At 42.4% G+C, this 22,924-nt stretch overlaps 2 protein-coding genes across 2 annotated transcripts; one reads left to right on the top strand and one right to left on the bottom strand.

Moving 5' to 3' along the window:
• The first annotated feature begins 335 nt into the window (after window positions 1-335).
• LOC109755746 (golgin candidate 5) lies at window positions 336-10,511 on the top strand. The gene is made up of 19 exons (XM_020314639.4): window positions 336-1,026; window positions 1,814-3,012; window positions 3,851-3,922; window positions 4,162-4,239; window positions 4,952-5,066; window positions 5,658-5,719; window positions 5,810-5,857; window positions 6,126-6,410; window positions 6,603-6,662; window positions 6,753-6,836; window positions 6,987-7,052; window positions 7,355-7,453; window positions 7,588-7,806; window positions 8,168-8,255; window positions 8,374-8,588; window positions 9,258-9,317; window positions 9,395-9,508; window positions 10,034-10,108; window positions 10,216-10,511. The coding sequence occupies exons 1-19, from the start codon at window positions 879-881 to the stop codon at window positions 10,240-10,242; spliced, it is 3,114 nt and encodes a 1,037-aa protein (XP_020170228.1). The 5' UTR covers window positions 336-878; the 3' UTR covers window positions 10,243-10,511.
• A 1,911-nt stretch (window positions 10,512-12,422) lies between these two features.
• LOC109755743 (very-long-chain 3-oxoacyl-CoA reductase 1-like) lies at window positions 12,423-18,193 on the bottom strand. The gene is made up of 3 exons (XM_020314634.3): window positions 17,538-18,193; window positions 13,974-14,043; window positions 12,423-12,674 (listed from the first exon to the last, which is right to left on the bottom strand). Exons 1-3 carry the CDS (start codon window positions 18,191-18,193, stop codon window positions 12,423-12,425), a joined length of 978 nt encoding a protein of 325 aa, XP_020170223.1.
• Window positions 18,194-22,924: the final 4,731 nt, after the last annotated feature.

The raw sequence follows: 22,924 nt of genomic DNA, 5'->3' as shown, positions 1-22,924 counted from the left end.
GCGGATAAAGCCAAAAAAGGCGGCGGAGGTGACGTGAACACAAAGTAGACATGCGAGCGTCGTTTTTGTGAGCATGAACTAGGCGACAACTCAAAAGGGCGCGACAGATACCGTGAGCAGGCGGTGGCGGATAGTGCCGGCATAGCAGTGGTCACGGGAGTGGTGTCTGAGAGAGTTTTTTTAATTCTATCTCTGGAGCCACCTACAATTTCCACATCACTTGGCAAATAGTCAGAACAGCCCTCGAAACCATCCTCCAAGGGCCCCAAGGGGGCGATTTGCCGGGTTTTCCAAACTTCAAGGACTCAAATGGAGGCCACGCAACCAATTCGTGTAAACCTCAGGGGGCTCCGCGGAGTTGCGCAGTGCACAACAGGGATGGTATGTACACGCGACGGGCACCTTGCTCGGTTCAGGTTCAGGCCGAGATCCACCCGCGCGCGGGATCGCTCGTCCGGTGAGGTGAGGTGAGGCGACCCACCACCGACGCCGCGCCCGCCACCAACGGCCAATTTGCCAAAGCCACTGGTAGAAGCACAGCAACCCGCCGCCGACGTGCGCCCCGGCCGAACCCCCCACTTCCTCCTCTCCCCCCTACATCTCCGCCCCTCCGCGGCGGGAGCGAGCTCCACGCAGCTCCCCCGTGCTCCAGCGCCGCACTCCCTCCCGCTCCACCCGCCTCACAGCCTCCGGCTCCTCGGCCGCCCGATTCGGGTCGGGGGGCGCCGGTGCCGCGGGGCGGATCAGATCCCGCGCGGCTGGCCCGTGCGGGTTGATCGGGCGGGCGGGCGGGCGCGCGGATCAGATCTATATATGCGCGAGATCTAGGCGGCGAGGCGGCGGCGAGCTTCCGGTGATCGGACCCGGGCCCGGGCGGGATGGCGTGGTGGTCGGACAAGCTGTCGCTGGGCGGGCTGCAGGACATCGCCGGGGCTGTCAACAAGATCAGCGAGAGCGTCAAGAACATCGAGAAGAACTTCGACAGCGCGCTCGGCCTCGAGGAGAAGCGCGACGACGCGGAGGAAGGTAACGCATACGTTTACGCCGCTGCTGTCGCTCAAACTCTCTCCCCCTTCCACCCTGGGCACCCCCCATGTAGCCGGGCTGCATTGCTGCGTGCTTGCCTGTGCACACGAGTCTTAGTTTGAAGCCGCGGATGGATTGTTTTTGGGTGCACATTGGGATGTGATTGTCAGTGGCGGCAGTGCTATTCGTATTTCGTGGCTTTGCTCATATGCTAGTTTGGTAGAGTGGTGAGTAGGGACTGATCTGAGTGACTGATGTTGAATGGAAGTGAAAGTTTGAATTCAGGCTATCACTGGTTTGCATATGATGTAGTAGATCCTTACTTATGGACAAGCAAAACTCAGTCCCTATACTCTCCATGTATCAGTTACTGAATTATGGATCATTGATTGGTTTGGGCAGATCATGAAAACTTCGGTCATGTTATCTGGCGAGCGTCAGCTGGAAGGGGGATGGCAAGCGAACACTTTTACCTGGCAGTTTTAGTTTCTTCGCGAGATCAAACGGTGGCAGTTTTAAACGAAAAATACCTTCTTCTGAAGAAACTGCCATGTTGTTCTGTAGAAGCCGCCATCCCCTCGTAACTAAAACTGCCAGCGAAATCGTTTAAGATGTCACCCCCTCCCAGCGAATGTTCGCCAGCTAAGAGGACCCAAAACTTATACAGATCATAAAAAGTTATACCTACCTCTACTTGTTTGTGTTATAACAGTTTTTATATTATTCTTTCCTTTTGAGAAGTATTCGGACCTGGAAGCACTGAATTTATGCTGCTTTGGTGATGCAGGGTCAGGATCCCGTACATCTAACTCTGATGGAATTGGATTCTTTAATCCTGTCATGGCATTCATGGGACATAATGGCGAGGAGAGTTCTACGGAAGTATCAGAAAAGCAACCATCACCAAAGCATGCACCAGCACTAGAAGAAAATCATCGGGTCGCCACCGAGCCACCTACATCTGAAGCAGATGCCTCTGAAGTACCAGTAACAACACAATCTCCAAAGCACCCTTCAGAATTACAAGAAAACGTTAGCAGCTCCGCTGAGTCACCTGTATCTAAGGCGGATGATTCTGAGCAGTCTGTAACACCACAATCTCCAATACATTCTTCAGCAGCAGAAGATAAGCATGATGGCTCCACTGAGGCACCTGGATCGGAGGGGGGCACTTCTGAAGTATCAGAAACAGCACAGTCCTCAACATATCCATCTGTAGCAGAAGAAACTTATGGCGGATCTGTTGAGACCAGTAACTTTGTTGAGAAGGAAACCCAGGGTCATCAAGACACTGAATATTCTGATCCTAATGATGAAGCTTTACCGAGTCAGCCTGATGAGTCTGTTAGGGACATACCTGATGATAGAACGTCTTCACCTAACAAATTGGATCAATCAAGTGTTATTGGAACGGAAGAATCTGTGGATGCTGGAAATGAAGTCACTGATGATGGGAACATGCGGTCACAATCAGCAGATTCCATGGTCGCCAGTTCAGATGATGTAAATAAAACTAAGGTGAACATCGTTCAAGAAGTTGATGTCCAAAAGGAAATAATCAGCCCACCGGAGAGCAGTGATATTGCTGACAAAGCCAGTCACGGGGAAGTCAAAGTACATGATGGCCAAACTAATACAACCAAGAATGGGGAAGGGAACAATCAAACAGAAGCACATGCTGTATCTGCTGTCGAAAATGAGGATAATGCAACGGCGAAGCTTGAAAACCTTAGCTCAAAGTCAATAATTGTGGACAATAGTCCAGACTTGCAAAATGAGTTGGTACCTGCTGCTGCCTACACGCCTGTTGGTCCAGTAGAAGTTGATTCTCATGCAAATGATTCGAGAGAAGAGGAAAAAATTCAGGACGCTGTTACAACCACAAATTCTCTGGAATCTGTTGGTTCTGTCATTGAACTCGAGAAACTAAAACGTGATATGAAGATGATGGAAGCTGCATTGCAAGGTGCTGCAAGACAGTCCCAGGTATCATTTCCACATGCTCTAGCATATACTGTAGCAAGTCAGTCATAGCGTGTTTGGTTTGAGGAAGTAGACATCTAGTTGACCATCCAATTCTAGCCTGCTTGTTTGGGTTGAGGAAAAGCATGTTTTGGTCCATCACCACTTTGCCCTTCCACAGAATGAGGAATTGAGTCATCCCACCAAATTCGATGGATGATGAAGCAACCATTTAGGATGAGATGATACGTTATACATTATGAAAGTTACATCTACATGATTTTCCAGTTAGAAGTCAACTTTTTTAGTTTCATGTATTCATATTTATATGCTGGGAAAAAAGATAAACACTATCAATTTTGGAAGTTCCAGTCACAAAGTACTCCCTCTGTAAAGTAATATAAGATCTTTTAGATCACTACTTTACCGCATCTATTTTCAGGCATTAACCATTGAGTGCTTGCTAATTTGTTAGTATAAACTTCTGTTCAGTCTGAATCTGTTTTACCTTTGAAGGGTTCCATCTTGTATTTCCTTTTTAGGGAAGACGACTACAGTTATTTAATACGTCAAATGGCTTTGTAGTGTCAAATAGGACTAGCACGGTTCTTTCTTAACACTGTTATCTTGTGAATGTGTCGAAACAGGGGGAGTTGCTTAACTATTCAGCTTTATGTTAGCCTGGGGCTTATCAGGAGGCCTTGTGTACTACACATGCCCTTTAATAATTATTACATGTACATCATCAGCAAATCATTAAATCATTGAATAATTTGAATGCCCCATGCTAGTCATTTCTTCTCAAGATACATGGCTGTCCACTACTAATTTAGTGTCTAAAAGCCCCTACTTCTTTCTGCAGTCCAAAGCTGATGAAATCGCTCGACTGATGAATGAGAACGAGCAACTGAAATCAACAATTAATGAGCTAAAGGTATGTTTTCTAAGCAGATCTCTGATCCTTTGCCTTCTGGAAGCAGATATTTAAACTGTCTTCAGTCTTCAGTTTAGCAATCTGCAAACTTTAACTAAGTTAAGTTATATGAAAATGAACACGATGAATACTATGCTTATACACCTATCCCCTGAGTTACTTTAGTTTAGCAATCTGCAGTCTTCAGTTTAGCCTTCCATGGATTCAATTTTTGTTTTTCTGTTTTATATATTGTACAGGGCAATAAGTCGGTTGAGGAAGAAATGGATGCACTTAAGGATGAATATCACCAACGTGTAGCAACTCTTGAAAGGAAGGTGGGACATTACTCTTTCTACTCAATGCTTCCATGGTCAATTGACCATTACATAGGGCACACCTCAATCAGAGTTAAGATTAATAACCACTACGAAGTGTAAAAATTTGCTAAGATTAGAGAGTTCATAAGTAGTGTATAATACCGCCCACGTGCAATGTTGCAATGAAAACCGCATGTTTTTTGTGCAATGGCACTTTTTTGTTGCTTCTTTATGATAAATTGATAATAATCGGAGTAATTGAATTAACAATTAGTTATTTAGCTACACTTTGAGCTTTTTTCCTGCAATGTTTCTAGTTCTGAATCTTTGACTAGTTGGATGCACCGCACATTCCGCGTATGTATTCTTATGTTTTGTATATTTTTGTTACTTCTGTGTGTAACTTTTACTCTAATATATTCATTTACCGAGAGTTGAGACAATCTTGAATAGTAAAAGTAGAGGTCAGAGTGAGCTGTATTATGAGGATCATTAAATGCTACAGCCAGAATCTCATAAGTTTGTATGTTATTCCCTCTATCCTAAAATAAGTGTCTCAACTTTAGTACAACTTTAGTGTACAACTTTGTACTATAAAGTTGTACTAAAGTTGAGACTTATTTTCAGACGGAGGGAGTATTTGTTCATTGTTTCTGGGACATAACTTTTTGTCAGTGTTCTTGTTCATCAAGACTATCTTGGGCTTATTAGCGCATGCCTCAATGTGTAGGTGTATGCACTAACCAAAGAACGAGATACATTAAGGAGAGAGCAAAATAAGAAAAGTGATGCGGCCGCTCTTTTGAAAGAAAAGGACGAGATTATCACTCAGGTCATGGCTGAAGGTATGCAGAATTGTCGTTTTTGTGCCTGTTCTTTTATGCTTATGTGTGAACAATTGTTGACTTTGCATTAGTTTAGTTATTCTGTTGAGACAGTTCTATCATTTGAAATATTTCATTGTAACCATTTTATGTATTAATGTGACCATACAGTATGGCCCACCATGTTGAGTATCCTTTGTCAGTGACGGTCATTGCAATTGTGACTCCAATGATCATGTACTGACGTTAGAAAAGATGTAATTGCCTACAGTCGCTACATATCATAAATAATAATGACATCATAAACTTTTTAAACATATCTTCTAAATGAGATTCACATCTACCGCTTCGATGTGGGTCTCCATCTGCAGTTTATTGTGGTATTTGTAAGTTGGAGCTATAGTCCTGTGCTCCCCGCTGCAGTGATAGGCTGCTAGGAAGTAGGCATACACATGGGCCTAATGTGTGTATTGTTACTTTGCTAAATATTCATTCGTTCACTACTTTAGTCCAGAATACATGCTATGGACCACATGTAACTGTTTTGGCCTTTTCGGTATGTTTTGGCATTGATTGGCACTAACATCTTTTACCAATGATATGATGAAACAGGAGAAGAGCTATCGAGAAAGCAGGCTGCTCAAGAATCTACAATACGAAAACTGAGAGCACAGGCATGGAATATAACTCATGACCACACAGTTTTGAAATATTTTTCTTCTTCAAGTTAATCAAGTCTGCTGTCCTTTTTTGGTTGAAGCTAGATTCGTGAGTTTGAAGAAGAAAAACAAAGGTTGAACTCAAAGATTCAGGTAAAGGAGTATTTACTTTTTATAATTAATCATTTTATCCGAACTGAATTATCTTCTTACCTGCTTTAATGGCACATAGTAAGTATTTGCCTTTGTTGTTTGCATGATACAAAATCGATTCTGGACCCATTTTTTAGGTGGTCTTTTCTTCTCTGTTTTGATCATGTGCAGACACATGGTGCTGCGTGGTTTCATTTGAGCAGTCCTTTGCATAGCCTCTACAGCTTGCTTTCATGTGAACTCATGCACTTAATTTATGATTTCACAGGTTGAGGAGACAAAGGTTGAGAGTATTAAAAGAGACAAGGCAGCAACTGAAAAGTTGCTACAAGAAACAATAGAAAGAAATCAAACTGAGCTCGCAGCTCAGAAGGAGTTCTACACGAATGCTCTTAATGCAGCGAAAGAGGCTGAGGCATTGGCTGAATCAAGAGTCAACACAGAAGCCAAAGTTGAGCTCGAGAGCCGTTTAAGAGAAGCCTGTGAAAAAGAAAATATGCTGATTAACACAATTGAGGAGTTGAGGAATGCTCTCACCAGACAAGAACAGGAGGTAAGTCATGAAAACAAGTATCTACAGTTCTACACATGTGCATTTTAGTTCAATATCCTTGGTACAATTGGTTGTGCTGATCTAACAGTAACCCAGATCATTTTGTTTATAAAAAGTTTATCTGAAGTGTTATTTTTCGTACTATGCCACTTTGGATTCCACTGATTGCATGTTTCTTTGTGGGCATTTCAGGCTGCTTTCAGGGAAGAACGGTTAAAAAGAGATCATGACGATCTTCAAAAGCGCTATCAGGTAATCAGAGCTTTTCTGGTTTAGCTGGTACTACAGAGTAAAATTAGTCATGGACAAATTGTCAGTTTCTTTCATTGTTTAATACTTCAGGCCAGTGAACTTCGTTATAATGAACTGGTCACGCAAGTTCCTGAGTCGACAAGACCACTCCTAAGGCAAATTGAAGCCATGCAGGTATTGGTACTTCCACATATTTTTTCCTTGTGGTGTAGTTAGTTCACCTTTCTTTCCTTATTGGGTGCAAGTATACCACTTACAGAGTCTGTGAATTGAGTTTTTTCAGCTGTCAGAAGTAGGCTAATCAATTGTGTGCTAATTTAACAGGAGTCAGCTGCTCGAAGGGAAGAAGCTTGGGCTGGTGTGGAGAGAACCTTGAACTCTCGCCTTCAGGTCTACCCTGTTCTGATTTTTTGGTTAGCAGTGGATCATGGAAAAATAACTAAGATAACTAGAACTACAACATGAGATTTAATTGTTATAAACGTACTTGTTTAGGGACTTCAGAGTTCAGAAGGATGGCCGTAAACTATGTCATTAGTAGCTATTTTTGTGTAGTTGTTTATGCTTTTCAGCAATTAATAGTACATATAAAGATGGGTGCTATCTTATTTTAATGCAATCAGGGAGAAAGCCAGAAACACATCAGAAATATTTTAGTGACATAGTTTAATCTGTTCTACTCAAATATTCAGGAAGCGGAGGCGAAAGCTGCTGCCTCAGAAGAAAAGGAGCGATCTATAAATGAGAGACTGTCACAAAATTTATCCCGCATAACTGTCCTGGAGACCCAGGTTTGTGCGTCAATTTCTTCCGAGACTAAAAACATGTGTCATTCTTATAATTCTAACCATGGTCTTGGGGGATCAGTTTGAAACTTTTAGTATGAAAAGTAGTTCTATTGACATGAATGTTGGTTCTTATGCAGATTACAATTCTTAGGACAGAACAGACACAGCTGAGCCGATCTCTTGAAAAGGAGAGACAAAGAGCATCTGAAAGTAGACAGGAGTACCTAGCAAATAAGGAGGAGGCGGCATTACAAGAAGGACGCGCCAAACAGCTTGAAGAAGAAATAAAGGAGCTTAGAGCTAGGCACAAAAAGGAGCTGCAAGAAGCAGCAGAACACAGGGCGCTGCTTGAGACGGTAGTCAACTTATTATGAATCGTTTTCTAAAAATAACTAGATATACATGTTAATTAATGCAATTGCTATGAGGACTGTGTACGGCAGGAGCATTTCTCCTGCCAAGATCATTAATGTGCCCCAGAGACACTTTCTTTATAATTAATCAAATATTACTCATGTGACACACAATTTAAACTTTGGGTTATCTTATAGCAGGATTTTGTAGGGTTAACAGCCATCTTTTACTTGTTGCTTCTCCTACATGAACAAAATTAGTCACGTGCCACCAGTCACCGCTATTACTAATGTTGTGGTTCATGCACTTCCTACTTGGCAAGATATGTGTCTTAACTGTTTCTTGCATGAATGGCACTTCCAGGACCTTGAAAGGGAAAAGGCTGCCAGGGCAGAACTTGAGAAAACATCTTCCCGCGACTTGCCTAAAATTCCACTTCCAGATCAAACAAGTATGTACTTTATTTGCCTTCGATTAATATCTGTGAGTTTAATCCTATTTGTATATTTCAACCTTTGTTTGTCGCCCTAACTGTCACTCTTTTGGTCTCCTCTTTGCTTCTTTTGAAGAAAATGCTCCCCAAAGAAAGCTCTCTAGTGTCAGTAGTATGGAAGAAAGCCACTTCCTTCAAGCATCATTGGACTTGTCAGATAGTGCTTCGTTGGAGAGGAGAATGTCTGCAGACAGTAATATGTCATACTATCTGAGGAGCATGACTCCAAGTGCTTTTGAATCAGCACTCCGTCAAAAGGATGGAGAATTGGCTTCTTACATGTCACGCTTGGTGTGTATACGCATCCTTTCAATATTTCTCCTTAAATTGTTTAATTAACACCGCATGAAGTTCCACTTCAATATAGGCGTTCTAGAAACTGAAAGTAACTGATTATTCAAGCTGGTTCGTTGAAAGTATACCAGTTCGAGCCGAAAGCTGTTTTAGCTGATTTATTCCAAGCATTATGGATGTTTACATATATTTAATTGATTTTAGCATCATAAAAAATTTAGTTGACCATTTACTGCCTGTAAATGGCATCAAGAGATCTCCAGTCCCATACTAGGTTGGAAGGCCTACATGTTCTACAAATTCATGTGTATCTTAAAAGCCTAAGGAAGCTGAAGCAATAGCTTGGAATAGTTTCATAACTTAGTTTTGATAAAAAGATGTTTTGCGTGTACTTGTTTCTATCATGACACCAGGTCACCTCAAACATTCATGATCTATAATTTCATGTTTCATTTATAACCATTAACCATGGTCTTGTATGTTTTACAACTCGCGGTACAGATGTGAGAGCATGAACTCTTGTGTGTGTGTGTGTGTGTGTGTGTGTGTGTGTGTGTGTGTGTGTGTTTGTTTTAATTTGTTTTGTCCAATTGTTTGGCCTACAGGCGTTTGCATGGCAGTCACTCATGCTATTGTCACTGCACTAATGATGCTACTATATTACAGGCCTCACTGGAATCTATTCGGAATTCCCTGGCAGAGGAGTTGGTAAAACTGACGGAACAAGTAAATCCCTGTGAAGCAACTACGTTATTATTTCATTATCCATGTGGATGCTAATTGAACTGATCTTTTTTATGCAGTGTGAAAAGTTGCGGAATGAAGCTGCTGCTCTGCCTGGCCTAAAGGCTGAACTGGAAGCACTGAAACAAAGACACTTTCACGCTCTAGAACTTATGGGGGAACGTGATGAAGAGGTATGTATGGCTCTCATGCAGCATATCATGACTTGCCACTTATCTTTACTTTCTCTCTTCATGACCTTATCACTGTAAAGTTTCACGCACCAACCAGCTCATTCAAAAGTCCTAACTGATGGAGAAGGTTGGGCATTCCACATATACTTCATCAGTCACAAGATATGGAAATCATTGCCTGTTTCCAAAATCTGTCATTATATTTAGTCTCTGGTCACATGGGAAAAATAAGTCCTCGTAAAAATTGACCTATGATTACTTAGAAATGTACCTATGATCACTTAGAAATTGACCCCATGATTAAGGCTGGCAATAAAGCAGTGTTTGATTTAGTTAATAAGTACACGTAGACATATTATAAGTACTACTTTCTACTTAGAAATTGATCCATGATTATTGAGGTTGACAATGAAGTAGTGTTTGACTCTTAAGCATAAGCTGCCCAATTTTTAAGTTACTAGTGTATTGATTTGTAGACCCTTACCTGCTGTTTCATGCACACTGATTATTGGGGCTGTTTTGCAGTTGGAAGAGCTACGGAATGATATTGTTGACCTAAAGGACATGTACAGAGAACAAGTGGATCTTCTTGTTAGCCAGGTTTGAACCATATCAGTCAGTTTAAACTCTCCTTCCCTCCTTTCCTACAGACCTAATTAACTCTGGTTACCTGAAACATCATTTTTTTTCCCTCTTCCGTTTACCAGCTCCACACATTGGGCGCCCGTGTATAGTGCAGTTGACCCAACAAGATAACAGTTTTGAAGGCCGAACATGTCCCGTCAGAGTTGAAAAAAAAAACCGCGGCGAGTGTGGGAAGTTGATAGTCATACGAGGGAGATATATTTTATTGATTTTGTGTACATCGTGAAGAGTGGATCTTTGTTGTAGGATAGTGTGTTGTACACTAGACTGAATAGCTCCACAGCTCTACATTCATTGATGATTTTCATGCAAAGTTTAAGTTCACAGAACAGAAGTGTGTCATATTTGGAGTCTACAAGTGTGTCATCGTCTCAGCTAATAAATACTCCCTCTGTAAACTAATATAAAAGCATTTAAACCACTAAAATAATGATCTAAACACTCTTATATTAGTTTACGGAGGGAGTAATATCAACGCATGGGATCGCCTGATTCAATTCACATTGGGAACATCAACATGCCCTAAATAGCCCATGACCCTACAATTTTCTTCAACAGATCATAATAAATACTCCCTTCGTTTCATAATGTAACACGTCTTTTGACACAACAGTAGTGTCAAAAAACGTCTTACATTATGCGACAGAGGGAGTACATTATAAAAAAGAACTCTGGTCACGTTTTTTTTCCCCATTACCTCTTAATACAATTGGTTATACTCCTTGTACTGTGTAGAAAGAAAATATTATTTTACAGTCGATATATATTTATTTTTTTGCCATCTGACTTCTCATGCTAATCGCTATGCTACCACCACGGTGAAACGCTGAGCAGTCCGCAGCATCCGATTCTTCGCGTAGCCCACGCGCGACGCGAGCACACCGGCCCAGGCCCGGAGAGCCACGGACGCGCGCACCGCGGCGCCGAGCACGACGTACAAGGCGACTGCGCGAGCCAGCCTCAGCTCCGCCGCGGCCGCGTCGAGGGCGCGCGCGGCAGGAGCCGAGAGCCCGCACACGTCGGACGCGGCGAGCGCGGCCACCGCGAGCAGCGCAACGGCGAGGAGCAGCAGTAGGGCGAGGGCGGCGGCGGTGAGAAGCACGCCGGAGAGCAGGCCGCCGAAGAGGAGCGCGGCGAGGAGGAGGACAAGGTGGTGCTGCAGCGCCGTCGCCGCGTGCGTGGCCATGGCTGTGCTGGGCTGGCAGGGGAGGCTCCGCCGGGAGGCAGAGGCGGCGCACGCACGCACGCACGCCGCGCAGAGGAAACCGACCGGCGAGAGGAGGAGGAGGAAGAGAAGGTTGTCGCGCGATCAGTTTTCATTCTTCTTTTTTGCCTGCGGTGCACGTCTGGAATGGTATGGATGCTTGACGAGCTACGTACGTTTCGGCGAGAGGCAAGCCAGGGATTCTAGTATTCTTTTAGTTTTAATAAAAGTGCTATATTTTTCAATTGAACTCTAATATTGAACCACCAAAAGTGCTACATAACGCAGGCCTAGCTTATAATATACTTTGGAAAATGTTCCATTTTATTCACGAATTAAAAAGTATATTTACAATATAAATGGTTCATTTTTAGCGATTTTGCAACTAATTGTATGTTGTGAAGCTTTGATGTAAATAAAATTATGAAGTCTAGCATAATTAACTCTCTAATTCAAACATGACGTTTAGAATTTCACTAATTCTGATCTTTAGAGATTCATGGTACTTGAACATTCATCTGAACAATTTGTGTGTTTCTGTGTGTAACTCTCGAAACATGCAGGTCAGCTGCTAACGAAACAGCTGCGTCGCTCACATCTGCAGCTTCCGAATCCTCCGGCGCCATGAGCCCGGCAACCACCGTAGCCAAGGCCACAAACGAATCGAAAGATAGTTTTGTGCATAATCATGCTGCAGAGACCGAAAGTGCAGTATAAATACCCCGCAAAAAGAATAAAAGTGCAGTAAAACTTGTATAAATGTAGAACTGGAAAAAAAGACGGGGGTGCTTTGTTCTACAAACAAGAGATTAAAATTTCGGAAAATACATGCATGTGTCCAGTGCTCTGTAGAGCAACTCGAAAGTACATACAGATCCATTGTATTGATAATTTGGTATCCACCATGATGTTTCATGTAATACACTGTCCTGGCCCTCTTTCTTTCAGCCATAATAATGACATTTCACCAATTTTCGCAAAGTACGAAAGAGTTGAACGAGACGTAATAGACAATTCTTTTTCTTTTCTTGACCACACTACATTTATTTACTACCCAAGGGCAGTTCAGCTGCCATCCTCTCCCAATGGAGCTTTCATCTCCCGTCTCTTCCGGATGCCAACTCGAAGACGCCAAGCATTAAGAGCCAAATCTGGGAGCAGAGACGCGAAAAAGCACTGGATCGAGTGGCGCCAGTAGGGGACACATCCTGCCTCATAACCTATGCACCGAACAGCGGCTTTGGCATACTCCTCCGGCGATGGTATGAACAACGAGTTGCCAACTCGGGACATCTTGGTGGCCACATACAAGGGAATCTACACCGCAGACGAGACAAGGATGTACATATACATATATATATAGACCGTACATTTCTCTTGATCCAGTGGACAGTATTGCTTGGTACTCCATCACTCATCCAACGGAGTACTAAGTTAAAAAGTACTGGAGTACCTTGATTTAAGGGGCAAAACCGTAATCATATATAACATTATAATATTATTTCATATTCGTGGTTCCCCTCGTAACCCCCCATGTATTCTGGCGTCTTTTTTTTTCAATTACAAGCAAAACGTAGTATATTGATATGCACGCAGCGTCCGGAGATGCCGGGATGAGCCCATGCCGGCGGGCTATGCACGTCCTTCGTAGGTGAGTAACGGGAAAGCATCCGCGTCTGGGACGAGCCGGAACAAGATCTACGCCGTGAAGCCGATCGAGGACTCATTTCCGCAACCATGGCGCAGTACAGGGGTTGGCCGGTGGCGGCTCGACGGGCGGCGCAGCAGGGCGGCCTGCGGTAGCGAAGGATCAGGTTTGAGGTGGCGCGGCCACTCCATTGCTAGGCACCGAGCGATCGGGATTTCCGGCCGAACGAACGCGAGCTTTTTCTGGCACTCAATCTGGAGTTTCTGTTTTTCTTTTGGGAGCTGTATTTGGCATCCATGCGAGATCACAGGGAGAAAATCGGAAGTTACCCTTCACAACGAACGGCAAGATCTGTTCGGTACTCCAGCACATGTTTTGGGAGTACCAAGGTACTGTAAAATAGCTCATATAGAATTGCTAAAACAGATCGACACTACTTAGGCAAAGTGTAAATACAACAGGAGGACTAATTCTACAGAATACTCACCCACACAATTTTCAGAATGTTTAATTTAGCACATACTTTCTGTATTACTTTATAAGGTCTTTATGAATAATTAATAAAGTGGTTGCATGCATCGTTCCTATGCAGAGGCCGAGGGACTTCCTCCTTTTCTATATAAAAAGCACATACTTTCTGTTCCACATGTTTTCTTAATTAATAGTGTTCTTCAACGACATAATATGGTGTGCTGGCCTCAGCTCTCTTTTTTTCTTCTAGAGGTACAAAACAGGAAGTAAATAACTATTTGTCACATGTGGATTCTGACACTGAAGTAAGAACAAATATGTGAAAATCCATGTGAGTTTCTAAAATGACAAACCAGTCCTAGCTATAAAGTAAAAATAATTTGCTAAAAGAAGTCAAAATAAAACCTATTTTGAACTATAAACCTGAAAGATATAGCCACAAGGCAAAAACTAATATCATAAAAGAAAAGTAGCAGCATAAAAATAAAATAATGTACCTGGCACTGCAAATCCACTTCATATTGTTTGTATTCAATGCTTAGACTTCGAGAAAATTGATCGATATACCTGACAATATGGATAAGAAAAGTTAGAAATACTACTCTGAATTTTGTTGTACACCATGCCTTTTTCTTGTCTCTCCATAGCGCTGAAAAAGTCATGCTAAGTTCTGAGCCCCTGCACATCTTATTGTAATTTTTTTGGACTGCAAGAAAGATGCAATATGCACATATACACTATACAATTCATAACATGCCAATGTTATAGTGACATCAAAGTACACATGATTGGAGGACGGGCATGTGGCTCGATGGTTGGTTGTGGCGGTGGCCACCCAACCCACCCAAAATCGGTCCCTGGGATCGACATGGGTATCTCAGCCGGGGTATCTATGTGGGTTATAGACCTTGATAGGCACATAGCGGGTGTTTTTATGTAGTGGTGCACGTGCATGAGTGTGGTGTGTGTGGTGTGCTTCTGTTTACCGTCCACAATTTCTATTCATGTAACAAAGCTGAAAAAACATGCATGGTACACAAATTTAGACATTAAAGTTGCATAGTCTACTCTAGACACCCTCTCACGCATCATCAATTTCAACCTGTTAGATCTTGTCTCTGCGTCGTTTCTGACAATTGGGGATTTTTTTTGTGAACTGATGGTAGTTGGGTTGTTGTGTTGTCGTGGTTTTCACCAAGTGGGTTGGATGTACTTGTAACTTATAGAATTGATTGTGTATGAGATAAGACAAATATCTCGTCATGTATCGATGATATGGCCCTAAGTAGTGCAATTGACACACAATTCTATTTTCTGATTTATAATGAAGGGTGTTCGGATAGATACAACAAAGAATGTATAATCATATACTAGAAGAGTCTGGCAGGCTTCAGTGCGCCGTTGGTGTTATTGGGATTTCATAAAGATAAAAGTTGGTTTGCCATGTGGGGAAGATGATGGAGTGCTGTTTTATAATGCAGTGTTTTAGTGGGCTTTCTTGGCGGTGTGATTGCATGTTATTTGCTAATCAACAAATACTTATATGGGAAAGTTTCTTGCGTTGGTGTCCACATGTACTATAGTAGTGTTACAGTTCACATATTGGTCCTTCTTTTTTTAGATTGTGAGAGGCTACACGGGACTGATGTGTTTTTATATGCTGGTTACTACCGATTAATTTGAGAAATAGTTGACCCAATAAAAATCATGAATCAAATCCAAAATCGAATACCTCAATTGAATGAAAGAGCTTGTTGAGAAATAGTCAACCCACTCAAAATCATGAACTAAATTCAAAATCAAATGCCTCAATTGAATACAAGGGTTTCAAAATGATGGAGCATAGTATATATGATATCATATATTTAAGTAGTTGATGCGTCAACAAGCATAGCCATGTTACCACATCATCAAAGGTCCACCTCAACATACCTGAGATTGTTTTTCATTATTACTCGATCCCTGCTACTCTATTATCTCAACATGCATGCACACGTCCCACTCGACCACACATGCCACATCATTAAAGACTTACCACGACATGCATGGAAAAAGGTTTTCATTATATTATGCTACTTATACTCATAAATATTTTAAACATATACAATAATCAAAATTTAAAAATTCCATTATATTATGCTACTTGTACTCATAAATATTTTTCAAACGTACAATATATAATATATACTTCAATTTAGTTCATATATTATTAATTAAAACATTCATGTTTCATAAACCAAAATTTATTAAAATCTATCGCAACAGACTCCCGTCGCAACCCACGGGGTATCATATAGTTTGTCAGTGAATACACATTCGTACATATGTATTGGATGCTATAACTGTTATCCATCCGTTATGTTTTGTTTGATGCCAAAGTTGACTTGTTATAGTTTTAGGAAGCCAAAAAAGTTATACCAAGTTGTTCATTAGCAAATTATGATAATAAACTTTACAATTTATCTAAGTTTTACTAGTTTAGAATTCTCAAATATTTACTTGCGAAAATATGGGCTAGCAATTTTTTACCTTAAACCAAAAGTTGTGCACTAAACCGATTTATATCATAGTATGACCCTATCGGTGGATTGGCTGTGCACAATAATCACGTTTGTTGTTCCATATTTTTCAACCATCTTTTATGTGAAAATAATAATAAACGATACTATACTTGCTGTGTTTAGCAAGTGCCAAGCCAAATAACGGCAGGGCCAGGTAGAGCCAAACCGCATGCAGGAAAGATCACCCACACATCCAAAACCGTCCGTCTGCGTCTCGGGCTCTTTATCCGTATATATCCACCTATCCACCATACAACGTCCATCAATAATTCTACACCCAAGGATTGGTTTTTGTCTACGAATATCTGAAGGATTGGTGATTATAGACTGATGGGCCATGTCAATCACCATGTTTCAGTAGTTGAAATCGGACGGTGCAAAAACTCTTATCCAAGTGTAACCACACTACATTAGCAGAGTATGATGGAGAACCATCAACACTTAAAAGGATGGCACAACAGTACATGTTTCATGTCTTCTTTAGCGGTTGAAATCAAGAAGTTGTAGCCTAGCGGCTCCCGAAGAGTCGACTCAAAGGTTGCACCACGTCACACACATGCATTAATTTAACTACTTGATAGCTCGCACGCTGTTGTGAAAATTGTGTCAAAAACTCAAAATCGGTTTCTACACCTAAGGACTTTTTTTGTCTAAAATAAAAAACCCCAGGGATTAGTGATTATAGACCGTTGGGCTAATGTCTCAATCACCATCTTTCAGTAGTTGAAATCGGACAGTGCTAAAACTTTTATCCACGTACCACACTGCAACAACAGAGTACGACGTAGAACCATCGGCATTTAAAGGACGGTGCAATAGTACGACTTTCCCTGTCTTCTTTGGCAGTTGAAATCAAGAAGTTGCCGTCGAGCGGCTCCATAAGTGTTGACTCAAAGGTTGCACTGCGTCGCACACATGCATTAATTTAAGTACTTGATACCTTGTACTCCCTCCGTTCCTAAATATAGGTCTTTCTAGAGATTTGAACAAGTGACTACATATGGAGCAAAATGAATGAATCTATACTCTAAAATATGTCTATATATATCCGTATGTGGTTGTCCATTTGAAATCACTAAAAAGACTTATATTTAGGAATGGAGGGAGTACGTTATTGCAATTTTTTTCCATACATATTTGAATGAAATTACTTCCTCCGTCCGAAAATACTTGTCATCAAAATGGATAAAAGGAGATGTATCTAGATGTATTTTAGTTCTAGATTCATCCTTTTTTAAACATTTTGATGACAAGTATTTTCGGACGGAGGGAGTAAAACATTAATGCGTGTTACTGTACCTGTACCGATGTAAGATACCTGTTGAATATAATAGTGTAATAGTTTTCACATGCATGGTTCATGTTGCAGTGAATTTTTTTCATGCATGGCGACATGTTGAGGCGACAATAATTACATGATGATGAGATAAAAAAAATAGTGATATCACTGTCTTAGTTGTATAGTAGAATTAGTTATGGCAAACAATATGGATCACTTACGCCTTGCTTGCTGCGTACACAGCGTATAGCGGGAACGCCGGCAGCACGACCGACGATCCGGACCCCACGTTGACTACGGCGCCCCTCCGTTTCATCGCCATAGCGGGCACGACGACGCCAGCGATCCGCGTGGCCGCCTCTACGTTCACCCGCACCACCGCCTCCCAGACTGGAGTCTCCACCTCGTGGAAGTAGGCCGCGCCAGGGTACGTCGCGCCGGCGTTGTTCACCAGGATCCCCACGTCCAGCCCCTCCACGGCCGCGGCCACCCTCGCGACACCGCGAGACATTTTCGGCGCGTCCCCGGCGAGGTCGAACACCACGCTCCTAACCTTGCAGGATGGCGCGGCCTTCTGGACCTCGTCGCCGACACGGGAGAGCTTCACGGGATTCCGCCCGATCAAGACCAGGTGTAGGCCCTGGCGCGCAAGCTCGAGGGCCATGCCCCGACCGATGCCGTCCGTGGCGCCGGTGACCACCGCCCACGCGCCATAGCGCCGGCCTAGATCCCTTCCCGGCCGGACGAAAGAGCGATACAGCCACATGACGAAGGTTGCCGCGGAGGCAAAGGCGGCATGGAGGCCTATGGCGAGAAGGGCCATGAACCACAGCGGCAGCGAGCTTGGCCATGCCGGCGCTCCCGTCGCAGAAATCATCTCTTCTAACTCAACCGTGGATGATTCAGCTATCGTGCAGCGCCTATAAATAAGGACATCTTTTTCAATAATGGGAGCCTTGATTATCTGCAACGCTTCAGTGTGTTATATACAACTCAAATTAAAATGTTTTTCAGATGAGGAGATTTGAAAGTCCAACCTCTAATCTCCTAGCGTAAAAAATAAAACTCTCTGATCTCTACATATCCTATATACCTATGAGAGTGTTCCTCATTAGTTTATTTATCTCAAAATGCAAGCACGTCACATCACCATACAATTATGGATGTAATAAGGCACACCTCAAGATGCAGCAATGCATGGAAAAAAAAATCCACCACCACATGCAAGCATGCATGAAAAATATTTTGCATTATATTATTCTACTTATATTCAATAAATATTTTACAACTATAGACAATCAAATATAATAAGCCCTATGTATTTTTAATTTTGGTTCACGCGTTATTATCTAAATGTTTATATTCAACACGATCAAATCTGAATAAAATGTATTGCAACCGATTCCTGCAGCCAGTAGCAACGCACAAGGTATCATCTAGTATCATACATAGATGTGCACAACCTAACTAACACAAGTTCAGAGGACAAGAGTGATGTCCCCAACAATGATAGGTGGAGCAAACACAAATTGCCTCCTTTTTTTTAGCAAAACCACGGCTGACTCCTAAACAGTCGTCAAACCATGTCAATCCTACCTAGATTGCTTGGATGGTGAGCGCTTAACGTGTTTAGCGTGCAATAAATATCATACTCCCTTCGTTCACAAATATAAGATGTTTTACATATTTCAATATAGACTACACACAAGCTGAAATGAGTGAAGAAACACATTAAAATGCGACTATATACATCCAACTCCAAAAAAAATTAAAGCATCTTATAATAGTGAAAAGAGGGAGTATCAAATATCAACGTCTGTGCTAATTAAAGAATTGACGCGTAATTTCATATCTTACTGATATTTACGTGCAATTAATTTCCTTCATAATATCAACGTGCATTGCACGTACGCATTTACTAGTTACATGAAATTCCCACGAGATGCACCTATTGACATTTGTCTTTTCGTAAAACACAACTCTTCGCACAAATCCAGTCCAAAAAGTGAGTGGCCTAAGATTCAGAAAACACTATCTTGCAAAATAAACATTTCTCCACAATCAAAATTTGTTAGCCTGGTAATTAATCCTCATAAAAGACAATCTCAAGCCTAACTCAAACTTTGTAGCTTTTGTGGCCAAGACAAAACCAAGCATCTTTTTCGTTGAATGTCGCATAGCACAGCTCTTCGCATAAATCCGACGGTTCAAAAATAGACGGCAAGTTAAAAAAAATGGTCGCCTAAGATTCAGGCACCACTATCTTGACATTGCCTGCACAATAAAAATTATTAGGCGGGCAATTAATTGTCACAAAAGACAACCTCGATTGTGACTCAAATCGTGCAGCTTTGGTGGCCAAGAGTTAATTTTCTTTGAATGTCACGTGTCACATCTCTTTTACAAATCTAACAGTCCCAAAATCAACAGCGAGTCACTGAAAATCAAGTGGCTGAGATATACCTAGGCACCACTATCTTCCAAACTAACACTGCCTCTCACTGTAAATAAGGTTATTAGGTGAGAGTAATTAATTGATCCTCACAAAAGACAATTCCGAAGAGCAACTCAATTGGTGTAACTTTTGTGGCCAAGCCAAAATCCCATCTTTTCTTCTAATGTCATGTGGCACATTTTGTGCCATGGATAATTCAAATTAAATGCTTTCAACCTCCAACCATCAAAAAAATGCACAGCACGCGCTAGCCTAAGTGTTGGTTAGATGGCTTAAGTTGGGGGCGTCTCCCCAGAACTTAGTTAGAGCAATGGCAACTTGTTGAGCTGTTTGTTTAGGCTAAAATGGTACAATATTCGTACAAAAAGGTTTTTCTCATCCAAAACATGTCACTCTTGCAAAAAGTCATATGCGCCAGCTTGCAGATGTCCTTGGCATCCTTACAGAAGTCAGAATCAGAGCAGAATGGTCGAAGGAGTAGTGACTGGATAATGTAGTGATGCAGGTTTTTGCTGTTGGTATGTGGCTCAAGTGCAGGCAAATAGACACTGCTGCTACTTATTAGTTCACTTTGGCTACAGAAAAGCCACAGGATATACTGATGCTAATAAGTTTGGTGACTAATGGAGCAATCCCTACAGAAAGCCAAAGTAAACTAATAGGTTTATGACAATGATTTTTCTATCATCCACACGATATACCGTCCATATATCCATGGCCCATTGTTGCTTTGCCATTGGTGCTATGCTTTTGGTTTGTTTGCAAATTTTGTCTTATTTCAAGGTATAAAATAATGTTTTATTATTATTATTTGTTGTTTTAAAGTGCATGGTGATGTTTCGTTTTGTACCAACAAATAAGAGCGCACTTGTTTCAGACCAATTTGCAAGTACACAAAGGAACACAAAGAAACATTAAGATGAATCTCAAAACAAGAAGAAACAAATATAACACTCTGAAACAGCAAAAAACTTATTTTTGCCAAATGAAACAACATAAAACTTGCCAAAATCGCAAAACATAGTACAAAACTCAATAGACAGCGGATATATTACTCCACATCGTCGGAAGTATTTGGACAGTTATATTAGAATACATCACTTGGATTAAGTTATATTGATTTTATTTATGTACCTACATGAACATGTCCGATTGATGTGTTTCTACCGGCCACGTGTACATCAGTTGGAAATAATAGTCTCTTCTTTTAAATGAAAGAGTTATTGGTTCTCGGAAAAAAAGAGGGAAAGTGTTAAAATCAACCGACTGATTTCTCTCGATCGTAAGCCGCGTCCTCCGCGCGACACGTACCTATCTGGGCCACGCACCGCTTCCCCCTCCACACGCCCAGCCTTATCTCTTCTGCGGCAGACGTGCTCCCCCACTCGTTTCTTCGTCCTCTCTTTTCCCCTTCCAATTCTCTTTCTTCGTCACGTTGTGGAGGGAGAACTTCGACCACCACGCACCGTCGCTGCGATCCAAGAGGAGCGACGGCGGCCACCGCTCGCATCGGTGCTGCAACGCAGCAAGAAGAGGGAGGCCGGAATCAGGGCCACACCTTGCCGGTGCTACAACGCAGCACGGAGGCGCAGTTGCCGGAGGCGGCCAGAACACGCCGTCGGTGCTGCAACGAAGCTCGCCGCCAGTGCTTCAATGCAGCTCGCCGCCAGCAGCTTTGCACGCAAGGGAGGCCAGAGGCTGCAATGGAGCTTCACCGGCAGATGCAATGGAGCTTCACCGGCGCGCCCGCATCTGCGATGCAGCGGGCGGTGCTGCAATGGAGCTACACCGGCAGCTGCAATGGAGCTTCACCGGCAACGCCTGGAGCTGTGATGCAGGGGGCAGTGCTGCAATGGAGCTTCACCGGCGACCTGAGATCTGCGATGGAGCTTCACCTACGACCCGACTCTCGGTGCTGCAGTGGAGAGCGCTTGCCGGCAGAGTCGGGTGCTACTATGGAGCGCCGCTGCACGGTGTTGAAGTTGCAATGAAGCCTCGTCCACGGTCGTCGGCGCTGCGCTGCCGGCGAGGGATGCGGCGCTGCTTTTCCCACGACGACGCACTTTTGTTTGCTCCCGTCGTTGCTGCGTTGAGAGGAGGGAACGACCCTGCGAGATGATGTTGACCATGTTTAAGAACGAATTGATCGAACTCACTCAATTCCATTAAGGATCACAGCTTATATACAAGCAGAACGGACACGATTGAAAGGACGCGTCCGTCGTGGGGGCGTGGGAGAACCGCCGCGTCGGTTGCCAGGCAATCCGCACGATCGGTTTGTACAAGGGAGGATTATCCCTAATTACTGAATTAAATTAATCCTAACACTCCCCCTAATCCTCGCTTGTCTTTGAAACCGATCATCCTTGGAATATTCTCTGACCATCCTTGAAATATTCTTCTCCAAAACCCTGTGAAAAAAATGAGAAGAAAATACACAATATGCCATGAAAAACTCCTTCTAAAACCCAGTGGGAAAATAAGGAGAAAACGACATATATCGTCCATGCTTGTATTGATATTGCCTCACTAAAAACCTTACATGAGAAACCATTTGGAAAAACTCACAAAGGAAAAGAGTGCAATATTAATGATCTTATGATCTTAACAGGTTATATCTTAGGAGATTTCTCCCCCTGAATTTTGCAAGTCTCGAAGTCGTCTCATACCAATTCCAGTTACATATTTATGAAATAGAGAACTTGGTAAGGACTTAGTAAGCAGATCAGCGAGATTGTCGCATGACTTCGTTTGCAAAATACTTATCTCCCCCTTTTCTTGCTGATCATGGGGATAAAATAATTTAGGAGAAATATTCTTTGTAATATTTCTCTTAATATAACCCGTTTGCATTTGTGCAATACAAGCAAAATTATCTTCATAGATAATGGTGGGTGATTTTAACGAACCAATCCTACTTGAACTTTGGACAAAGTTCATCATTCTGCGAAGCCATACACATTCTCGTGTTGCTTCGAACAAAGCAATTATCTCAGAATGATTGGTGGACGTTGCCACTAGGGTTTGCTTTGTTGACTTCCAAGAGAAGGCTGTACCTCCATGTAAGAAGAAAAAACCAGTCTGCGATCTGGCATCATAGGGATCTGACAAGTATCCAGCATCGCAATACCCAACCATGGTTCTCTCTTAATT

This window comes from Aegilops tauschii, chromosome 1 (assembly GCF_002575655.3).
Source record: "Aegilops tauschii subsp. strangulata cultivar AL8/78 chromosome 1, Aet v6.0, whole genome shotgun sequence".
Taxonomy (NCBI): Eukaryota; Viridiplantae; Streptophyta; class Magnoliopsida; order Poales; family Poaceae; genus Aegilops; species Aegilops tauschii.
Note: the sequence above shows the minus strand (reverse complement) of the source record. Positions and strands in the feature narration are given on the sequence as shown.

Excerpts from the sequence above, each read along its gene's own strand:
- LOC109755743 (XM_020314634.3), bottom strand. The coding sequence starts at position 18,193 with ATGATTTCTGCGACGGGAGCGCCGGCATGGCCAAGCTCGCTGCCGCTG. Across the intron at positions 14,044-17,537 it reads GTGTACGCAGCAAGCAAGGC|GTATATCGATCAATTTTCTC; the intron begins GTAAGTGATCCA and ends CCATATTGTCAG. Across the intron at positions 12,675-13,973 it reads AAGTGGATTTGCAGTGCCAG|ATTCCCTTGTATGTGGCCAC; the intron begins GTACATTATTTT and ends TCTGCGGTGTAG.
- LOC109755746 (XM_020314639.4), top strand. The coding sequence starts at position 879 with ATGGCGTGGTGGTCGGACAAGCTGTCGCTGGGCGGGCTGCAGGACATC. Across the intron at positions 9,318-9,394 it reads TGGTAAAACTGACGGAACAA|TGTGAAAAGTTGCGGAATGA; the intron begins GTAAATCCCTGT and ends TTTTTTATGCAG. Across the intron at positions 9,509-10,033 it reads TGGGGGAACGTGATGAAGAG|TTGGAAGAGCTACGGAATGA; the intron begins GTATGTATGGCT and ends GCTGTTTTGCAG.